Raw genomic sequence first — 10,097 nt, 5'->3', positions numbered from 1 at the left:
AAAAGCAACAAAATTAGTATCTTATTATCTTCCTGTTTGCTACGGTTTGGTTAGTGGCACTTTCCAGTCAATGGACTACAAAAATTCGCATCAAAAGTTGCTACATGGATATGCATTCGAAGGACCAAATAACACAAATCGTCCCAGAAATTAACGGAAATCACACAATACCCCGAAATCGTGCCTAACGGAGCATGAAACAAAGACGACCAGAAAATTTGGCACCCCCAAATGGGAGCTGAAAATGATCGAAAGATCAAAGACTTCGACTCAATGGATCAACAGTTTTACCAGATCTTGCATCAGTCCACGCCTTTGCAATTGTTCTTTTCATGTCATCATCGCCGTCTTCGTACATATTCTGCAACAACATGTGTACCACGTTAATCTCTCATCCTCAGCACCCAAAGAGCACAAAACAAATATAAATCCATTTCGGGGAAGAAAGACCTCACACCTTCATCAGATCCATGATCCCTGCCATGGGGTCTCTGTCCTTGTCGAGACTTGGCTTCAGCTGCAAAACAAAAAAAGATGGCTTGGTAGCACAATAGCGAAATGGCATCAAGGATCTAGATACCAGCAGCAAGGTTCAACGAACAGGTTTGCAATTCCTTTATATCATTTCAATTTATATATCTCCTATTTTCCTTTGGTCTTTTACCTAATTATCCTATCATTTCAATTTCTCCATTATATTATAAAGCCCCCCAAAACCCTGATCCATCAAACCCCAAACTACCAAGTACCTGATATAAATTGGAGCGACCCAACAACGGAAACTAATGGAACAACCACATGATCAAATATAAAGATAGTCAAGAAAGGCACATCAATGTCCTCTCTCTCTCTCTCCTAGAAGAGAGGTAGGTATACTCTTGAAATTGCATTGCTTTTGCTTTCATTATTTCAATTTGGTTTTATCCCTTCTTTTCGTTACTCCACCAACCCTTATCCTAATCCTTCCAGTCCTGGCATCCTTTTGGCTTTCCAACATCAAAATAGTTCAAAACCGAGGCCCATTTGGAGTTAAACAAGTAAAGCTGACAGTAAATGTAAAAACAAACATAACTGATATTACCTTGTCTTCCTTGAAGTAAAGATCCAGCCAGTTTCCTTTTGAAGCTTTGAAGAGTGTAATAATGACTTTAGTGGGCTTAATTGCCACTTTACATTTCTCAGGGACTATTTCCTTGTTTAACTTTGATATGGCACATCGATAATTCTTTCCCTGAATATCATGAAATTTGATGTCCACGGACATTGGCTTGAAAAAGGTCTCCATCTTCTCCTCATCCACACCTTCGAGGAACACATATATCTGAAAGAAAGACATCCATGCAGAATCACCATAATCTCAAGTATACATGATATGAGACCAAAGCAGCATTCTAAAGAAGGAAAAGTAATGACAAATGAAGTCAGACATGGCTTCTTGACTAAAACACATGATGACACAAATAGAAGTCTAAAGTCACTGATCATTCCAATTATTTGGTGGCTGAAGCAAAATCAATAAGAACGCATGAGAAAATAATAAACAAGATGCAGTGAGAATGTTCACAAAGTGTTTGAGGCTGACATTTTGTAAAGCATAGATAAGTATCTCGACGAATAGAGGAAAATACAAAAATCTAAAAATTCGTAAGAGGGTGAATTCTAATGATATGTCTATTTTGATGCATCTCTGAAAGTCTTATTAGGTCAAATACGTCACAGGCATAGATCTGTATGATGCTAAAGAAGGCTACTAATATTTAAATCTTACTGTAATTCAAGAATAATAATATTAGCTAGAGTCCATCATTTTAGTGCAGTATAGTTCAGATCCAAATCAATTTAATTAGTTAAATTTTCTGCCTTAGATAAAGAATAAGACTTGTTATAGAGTAATGGTCATTTGGTATTCTACTGCTGTGTTTATTTCTAACCCTCATGATAATATACTTGACATAAATCCAGTTTAACACACAAAGAAGATGGTATGTCACTTGAAAAAAGAAAAGATCATATCCATAGGCCATCATACGTTATTAACCAACTAGGATTTAAGTCCAGAAAGAAAATACGTAGGCCAAGTGCAAAATAGGGTTGCAATTTACGGTTGTTAGTTTTTTCATTCTCTTCCTCTTCTATTTCTCAAGTCTAAACCCTCTATCTTTCCCTGTTGCTGTATCAGTAAAGAATGTATTCAATCTTTCCATTGAAATAACAGAACTGTTGCAGTTTTTCATCATGAAAAAGGCTGTATGGGTTTTAGCAACTCTTTTGGAATCGTCTTATTCACCATGGGTTCTGCAAGCATAAGAGGATATACACATAGGATTGTGTTTGTCGATCAAGATCGTTTTGGATGTACTGAATATGTAATGTAAGACTTCAGATATGAACAGGTTATATTCTATTAGTTAAGATCACAATATCATTATTCAGTCATTAGCAGGAGGTATGTAAAGAGTATTTGTTGTTTATTATGTTTTATAAGAAGTCAGAGACAATTTTTAGGAAATTGTTTTATTTTAACAGTAGACAATCCTGTAACACATGTAGTTCCGGATAAGGCTACGCAAGGAAAATTGGGTTTGCTTTTGGGCTAAGCACCAGTGAACTGGTTCAAGGATCAAGTTGGCACATGGTTGAAGAAGACAAAGCTCTAGTTGATCATTAAGGAACTTCCTCATAAAAAGACAAGATCTATTCCTCTCTTTACATTTGATCGTAGGAAATAGCTACACTTTAAAAAAGATGGTCGTGCAGTAGTTCGTATAGATCTTAAATAGTATTAAACTAGAATTTATCACGGATGAGCGCCTGATAATTGACATGGTCCATGGGGCAACTAGGCTTTAATACATGCCTTAGGTTAGGTTCGAAATGTATCGATTCGATGCCTTATTTTTCAGGGACTCTTCATATAGTTTAGTATTGTCCAAGACATTATATCTTTGTCTACTCGATTTCAAGAAGGAAGCCCTAGAAGACAGAACAAAACACCATACCTTGATCTTGTCGTTGTCCTGATCCCAGCTGAATGATCCAAGCGTGACATAACTCCTAGAGGCAGTCACTGCCACCGACGGCTTTTCAGCAGAAACCCCAGCCTGTGCTACCGCCGCAGTTGCCACAGACAACTGCATATGAATCAATTATTAAACAAAAAAGTTGGACAAAAATCAATCAGTAATAAATCAAATGGATTAGGAAATAAACCTTGCACAAGGGTCACCAATGTGATCAACTCATCTTATTATTAGCCGGAAAAGATCGACGGGAAACAACAAAACAGCACCGTAAGAAATGTCGGAAAGAAATGAATGGGGGGGTCAGAAAATAAAGAATGTAAAACGACAGAATCGGCGTGCTACGAATCGTTCCGCGGAACGCCAGGAACAACAACGATCGACAGGCAAATAGATCGAAACCGTAACGCTAACATGTTATTCAACGACGAAAGGACGGGGGAAAGTGGGGAAAGAAAAGCAAAGGTAAAGATTATTCGGCAAGAACGCCAATAACAACGTGAATAGACGCTCCACGGGACGCTAGGAATAACAACGATCGACAGGGGAATAGAGTGAAACCGTAAGGGGGTTATCCAATGACGAAAGAACGGGGAAAGAAAAGCAAAGGTAAGAATTATTCAGCAAGAAAGCCAAGAACAACGAGAATCAACGAAAAAACAGGGAAATAGATCGAAACCCTAACAAGAAATGCAAAGGTAAAAATTATTCAGCAAGAACGCCAAGAACAACGTGATTAGACGCTCCGCGGAACGCTAGGAATAACAACGATCGACAAGGGAATAGACTGAAACCGTAAGGATGTTGGTTATCCAATGACGAAAGAACGGGGAAAGAAAAGCAAAGGTAAGAATTATTCAGCAAGAACGCCAAGAACAACGAGAATCAACGAAAAAACAAGGAAATAGATCGAAACCCTAACGCTAGGGCGCCATCCGATGACGAAGGGACGAAAGCCGAATCAGATTACCTTGGCTTCGATGTTACGGATCTCGGAAGCGAGGAGGGAGGCGACGCGAGGCCTCTTGGAAACGCTCTCCAGGTGCTGCAGCTCTTCCAAATCCAGCCGGAGTTGCTCCTCATCCGCCATTTCCACCGCCTCTCTCTCTCTCTCTCTCTTCCTGAACGACAAAGCAATAAGTCGCGCAGAGGACGCAACCACAAAAGGTCGGCGACCGAGGGTTTTGGCTGTGACTGCGGCAAAGACCAGAAGGTTCCAGAACCACCCAAAACCACACAGACACACATACACATACACATACACATACACGTACACGTACACGTACACGTACATATACATATACATATACATATACATATACATATACATATACATATACATATACATATACATATACATATACATATACATATACATATACATATACATATACATATACATATACATATACATATACATATACATATACATATACATATACATATACATATACATATACATATACGTATACGTATAAAGTGACCATGTTTAATTAACCAAAAAAAGAATAAAAAACACTTCCGTTGCCGGGACTCGAACCCGGGTCTCTCGGGTGAGAGCCGAGTATCCTAACCAACTAGACTACAACGGAGTGATGCTTGAACTCATATATAGTCATATATAAAGAAATATAATGAAGTCAAATACATTAAATTGAATTATTAATATTGCCAATTATAATGAATAGGTTAGTTTGTAAATATACGCATGAAATCCGCTAGTGTTCCTTTGACCGATTCACACATACTTGTTTTAGAGGCAAACATCACATCGATGCCAAGCAATAATAGTCTAACAACAGTGATGACCGAGTCAATCCCTGAAGCATCGCTGAATCTTTCTTTGTCAGAAAAAGGTCCCTCCATTGCTGAAAGATGGAACTGTTTTGGTTGGAAAGGTGGCCTCGTAATTCGTCAATTAACAGGTCTTTACAGCATAACCTTTTGCCTTCCTCCACCTTCCCATCTATGAAGATAATGAAATGATTCGTAGCCTAAAGTTAGGATTCATTGGAAGACCGACTTCTGAAAGCTCGATGAACGTCCGCTTTTGGTGGTTTCCATGATAGAAGAAGAGAGAGAGAGAACAATTCGGACGTCGGGGAAGGGAAAGCTCACCTCTTCCTCATGATTGGAAATCTTCTACAGCATTTTGTGACACGATGATGTATGCTAAAAGCAAGCGATTGAGAAGACGCATTTCTTCTCATTTTTCTCTTTAATTTTCGTGTTTTCGTGATGTGGGCCGGGCCGAGGGCGAGAGCTCGTTCGACGGCGGCTGCCGAGGGGGGTCATTTCATGGCAAGGAAGGGGGCTCAACTCCCCTGCGCCCTCCGCTCATGGCGTGTAAGGTTCTTATCATCTCCCACAGCGTCAGTTCCACTCTGTTCGCTCGCCTCATCTTCCCTACGCAGACGTTAATGGTCACCAGAAAGCTACTCACAGGGACTTCCCGGGAGGTCGAAGCCCAGACGACGCATCAAATCAAAACGAACTCCTACGTTCTTCACAATGCTTTGTATGGATCGACGAGTGATGGTCTTCCCTGTATCCTTTGCACTGGGACACCTTTCGCCATCCCCGCTTTCGCCGATGATCCATTCGTTTGGTCATTTACTGTTGGCGACTTCTCTCTCATCACTCCTTTCGACGCCAAAAATCCAATACCGAGTTGAAACTTGAGAGAGGAGAAATCCAATAAAGATATGCTATATGTATCTTTACAGAGATCACGTCACCGTCTCGTGAAGACGGTTGCCGAGGAAATGGCTTCAACAGGGAAATCTACAAAGGACAAATGACAGGGGAATCAGAAGTTCACACAGAGGTCGTCGGAGATCTCGGAGATGCTCTCCAAACGCGGCCGCCACACCGCGATCCTCCCTCGCCGCCTACACGTCTGCGTCGACGCCTTCTTCGATAGGGTGTCCGATGAGTACGGCTCACTGTGAAGCAGCCGCGTCTTTTCGGTGGCCTGACCTTGGCTGTCCGCTTCTTTCTTCCAACTCCTCCTCGTCGTTCCCTTCATCCCCGATCGGGCCTTGCCCGGCGCCGGGGCCGCCACCGGGATCAGAAAGTATATCTTCCCTTTCCGCAATTCAGCGCTGGGTGGCAGTATCACGGCCTCCGGCACGACGACTCCGTTCGTCGACGACGGTGAGAGTGGCCTTCGCAGGACATGCTTAGGGTAGGCTCTCATGATGTCCCCGGCGGTGACGGTGCCGCTGATCTCCTCGACATGCCCGCTCGCGTGCACGATGCGGATCAAGTCGAGCGCCCCGCATGGCAGGATGCAGGAGATGCAGGAGATGCAACACCTGATGGGAGCCTTCATGACGCTCATCTCTCTCTTTCTCTCTTCCTTAGCTTTCTTCTACCTCCAAATCTATCGATGGGCTTTATAAAAAGGATGTGGGAAGGGTATAAGTAAAGCACGGAGGGGGGGGAAGGGAGATGAATCACGGACGCACGCACGCCCTCCATATCTACCGCTTGCTACTTTTGCAGGTATTAGAAATGGAGGGGGTGAGACATGATGGCATGATGATACCTTTCCTCAATGGCTTTTGGTGAGGAATGGAGTGAGTGTGACTGCCAGATGACCGGGATAAAAGTTGCTCCTTCCCATGGCTGGAACCCATGGCTTCAATTATTGCATCCAGCCTTTCAGCTTTCTTCAGTTCAGTTGTGCCTCCATCACACTCCGTCCGCACCTCAATCTCCACAAGATAGCATATATTCTTTAGAGAATGTGACAGTCCGAAGATTGGTGGTATATTATCACAACAGATGTCAATTGAAGCATGAGAATCGAAGCTGTAAACTCCTTCACCAACGGCAATCATGCCACCAACAACAAGAAGAAGAAGAAGAAGAAGAAGAAGTTGATTTATTTGTTTTATATATTGCTGGAAAAATAAATATGGTGAAAATGTGCAATGAATGACTATATTGGATAGTATGTATTGAGACTTTTGATTGGTTGGTATATTATTATATATAATTATATTTATTTATTTAATATAATTTTTTTTCATTTAAAAAAATTGTATTGGATAGGAAAATATGCATGCCAAAGATTGAAATCTAACAAAATTAACAGTTGTATCCTTATTCGCTTATATCGAATTGAAATATTAACTTATTATCATTTTACTTTGTCTCTCTCTGTCACTCTCTTAATTTTCATAGAGGAGAAAAAGAGTCTAGAAAAATATCTTTAATTCAAATAATAATACACATAGTATAAGGAAAAACATGATAAAAAGGTGTCAATAAAGATTGTATTAAATCTTTGAATAACATTTATGAGATACATCTTGAACCCTATAAATAGGTAAAATTGAAGGTGAGAAAGTTACAAGGAATGAGAATTTAGTTCTACACAAAGAAAATGTCTTATGTAAGAAAGTTATAGAACCTTCTTTGGTACCATTTAATGGCACGTTTCCCCTCATTGCTCACCAATAAACAAAGCGTAGGACATCTTTCCGAGAGCGGACAAGTTAGAGGTAGGGATTACGAGACAAACGCTAGTGGGCAATGGACGAACTATTAGTGTACTGCAATTTGTATGTCTTCTTTCCGGGGAATGATGGCATATGTATAAGGTACGAACTATTATTCCTTCGATTAAAACATCTTGTTGGGCACACTTGTTCATGGTTGAATTTTTTGCTCGAGGGGATATGTTCCGGATGATTTTTTTGTTGACTTTTCTTGGTGATGATGTTTTGAGCTCATAGATTAACTAATTTAAAATCTTTTTCTTTTTCTATTGGAGGGGGTTTGACAATATAGTATATATTTCTTCATATATTAATGCTTTCTTTAGCATTAGTTCCTTGATTATTTGACTTATATTTTAAGGGATCATATTGAAATTAGCAATTTTATAAGGATATGATGGAGAGGGAAGAAAAAAATGGAACCAAAGGAATATTTAGAGATTATTTATTAAAAAATATTTTGAAAACTCAACGTAAGATTTAATCATAAAAAAATAAAATTATTCGAGATCAATTATAAGACTCTTGAGTTATCCTAACTATTTTATTAAAACTTTTGTTAGCACTAATTTATCATTTATTTGACTTATAATTTCTTGAATTTATGTTTTAAAAGATGATATTGAAATTAGTAATGGGGAGGGAAGAAAAATTGAAACCAAAATAATATTCAAAGATTAATAATTAAAATTTTATTAGAAAGTTGATGTAATATTTAACATCATTCGCGAGAATCAAATTCTTCTTAAGATTAATTAAAATACTCCGGAATTATCTCACCTTTTATAGAAACCTTAAGGGAGTATCATCTCTAGATAACCTAATGAGAAATCCATGAGCACACTAAGTATTCTTTATATATTATTATTTTTAATTAAAATCACTACATATATGACATATTTATAGAAGAATCAAAGTATTATTTCCTGGTGTTTTCTTCCTTCATGAATACTTGTATTAGACTATATATATATATTATGTTGAACCATAGTGGAATTAACTTTAGTGTTATTAAGTGATTCGATTAAGAAAATAATAGCTTAATTATCCATCGATTAAGACTATATCTCTTGGCAAACCGTAATGGATGTCAGAAAGAACAAAATATCTACTATTCAATGCTATATTATATACAACCATGTAAGATGGAGAATTACCAAGGAATTTTTGGTTGAAAGATTGTGAGTTAAGCCTCTTTGTCTTCATGATATGATATAGATGAATAAGTTCTTCTGAGCTTTCTTAGACAAAAGCTAAAACACGACTCTTCCAAATCCTGTCATAATCAATCTAACAAGTAGAAGAAAATTGATCCTCGACATGGACGACATTACAACTTTATGGAACTGTTTCGATTCCCATCACAAGTCATTTTAACTTGGAGAATTTTGATTCTTTTGTGTCACCCATAACCATCAATCCTAGTAGAGATTAGGAGGAAGCAGGAACAAGAAACGAAGGACACATTATTCTCATAAACCACCAGATTCGATTTCTCATGTAAATTAGCATATCTAAAAGCAAAAGTATGTTTATTCTTTCTGTGCTCACTGAAACGAGGCTTATCCACTGGACTCCATTCTCTTTACGCAACAAATTCCACTAACCTTCCTGTGTACGTCTGTCCTTTCATGGAAATATCATTGCTCTAATCTTCATGACAACTCGGTAGAAATCTTGATCATGAACGTTGGGACAGAGAAAAGGGAGACTTGTGGCTTCTGATGATGTTTGTAGACACCTACTGGTGGCTATTGATTGATCACTTCAACCCATGCCCATGTAGAAGGAGAAAAGCTACCTGCAACAAACAAACTCCAGGTTTGAAGTCTTCCCTTCCTCCTCTCCTGTGTGTTAGTTTATATGTTTCTAAACTGTGCTTTAGGACACCAAGAATGAGTATGATTTGGGACGTAGTTAATTGAAGAAGAAGAGACAAAGAAGACAAATAATTCTGAAGAGTAATAGGCTAAAATACTGGCCATGGACTTTGGCTTATATCTTGTAGCTATGCATGTCACGTAAGATATAATAGATCATGAAGCCATGGACTTTGGCTTCCAACACATCATCATCAGTACAAGCTTTTGATGCAAGATGGAGTTGAGGTTATAGAAACGGAGAACAGGGGAATGAGAAGTCAGAGGAAACGAGACCAAGAAGAGAGGACAAGTGCTTGTTTGTTTGTTCATGGAAAACATGAAAGAAACCTCTATTGCTTCCATCGTCGACTGATCTGTATGTTTGTTCTACTTCCAATCAAGCTACAAAAGATTGATCTATATGTGTTTGTTGTAGTTCCGAACGAGCCTCACGTAGGGGAACGTGAAGTAGTTCAACATGGTGTCAAGTTCTTTGGACAGAAAAGGATGAGCACCTCATCCTACTTGTGAACCAACTCAGTCTCCAGTTGGATCGTAGTCCAAACTATTCTACGGACAGGAGACTGCTAGTAATTGATCAAAGTAAAGCAAACTGCATTGCAGGAATAATACAGGTAAAAGGCAAGGCTAAGCTGAACATACCTGTAAGCAGATGTCACGGAAGCATTTCCGATTGTAATCACACC

At 39.0% G+C, this 10,097-nt stretch overlaps 2 protein-coding genes and 1 non-coding gene across 3 annotated transcripts; all 3 read right to left on the bottom strand.

Moving 5' to 3' along the window:
• Nucleotides 1–84: 84 nt before the first annotated feature.
• LOC103992806 (uncharacterized) lies at nucleotides 85–4,206 on the bottom strand. The gene is made up of 5 exons (XM_009412658.3): nucleotides 3,991–4,206; nucleotides 3,000–3,131; nucleotides 1,082–1,321; nucleotides 458–517; nucleotides 85–361 (listed from the first exon to the last, which is right to left on the bottom strand). Exons 1-5 carry the CDS (start codon nucleotides 4,108–4,110, stop codon nucleotides 257–259), a joined length of 657 nt encoding a protein of 218 aa, XP_009410933.1. The 5' UTR covers nucleotides 4,111–4,206; the 3' UTR covers nucleotides 85–256.
• Nucleotides 4,207–4,539: 333 nt separating this feature from the next.
• On the bottom strand, nucleotides 4,540–4,612 carry TRNAE-CUC (transfer RNA glutamic acid (anticodon CUC)). Its single transcript has one exon. It is a non-coding gene; the product is annotated as a tRNA-Glu (tRNA).
• Nucleotides 4,613–5,691: 1,079 nt separating this feature from the next.
• On the bottom strand, nucleotides 5,692–6,771 carry LOC103992805 (uncharacterized). The gene is made up of 2 exons (XM_009412657.3): nucleotides 6,571–6,771; nucleotides 5,692–6,416 (listed from the first exon to the last, which is right to left on the bottom strand). The coding sequence occupies exon 2, from the start codon at nucleotides 6,361–6,363 to the stop codon at nucleotides 5,830–5,832; it is 534 nt and encodes a 177-aa protein (XP_009410932.2). The 5' UTR covers nucleotides 6,364–6,416; nucleotides 6,571–6,771; the 3' UTR covers nucleotides 5,692–5,829.
• Between the last annotated feature and the right edge of the window lie 3,326 nt (nucleotides 6,772–10,097).

Source organism: Musa acuminata, chromosome BXJ2-7, assembly GCF_036884655.1.
Source record: "Musa acuminata AAA Group cultivar baxijiao chromosome BXJ2-7, Cavendish_Baxijiao_AAA, whole genome shotgun sequence".
Taxonomy (NCBI): domain Eukaryota; kingdom Viridiplantae; phylum Streptophyta; class Magnoliopsida; order Zingiberales; family Musaceae; genus Musa; species Musa acuminata.
Note: the sequence above shows the minus strand (reverse complement) of the source record. Positions and strands in the feature narration are given on the sequence as shown.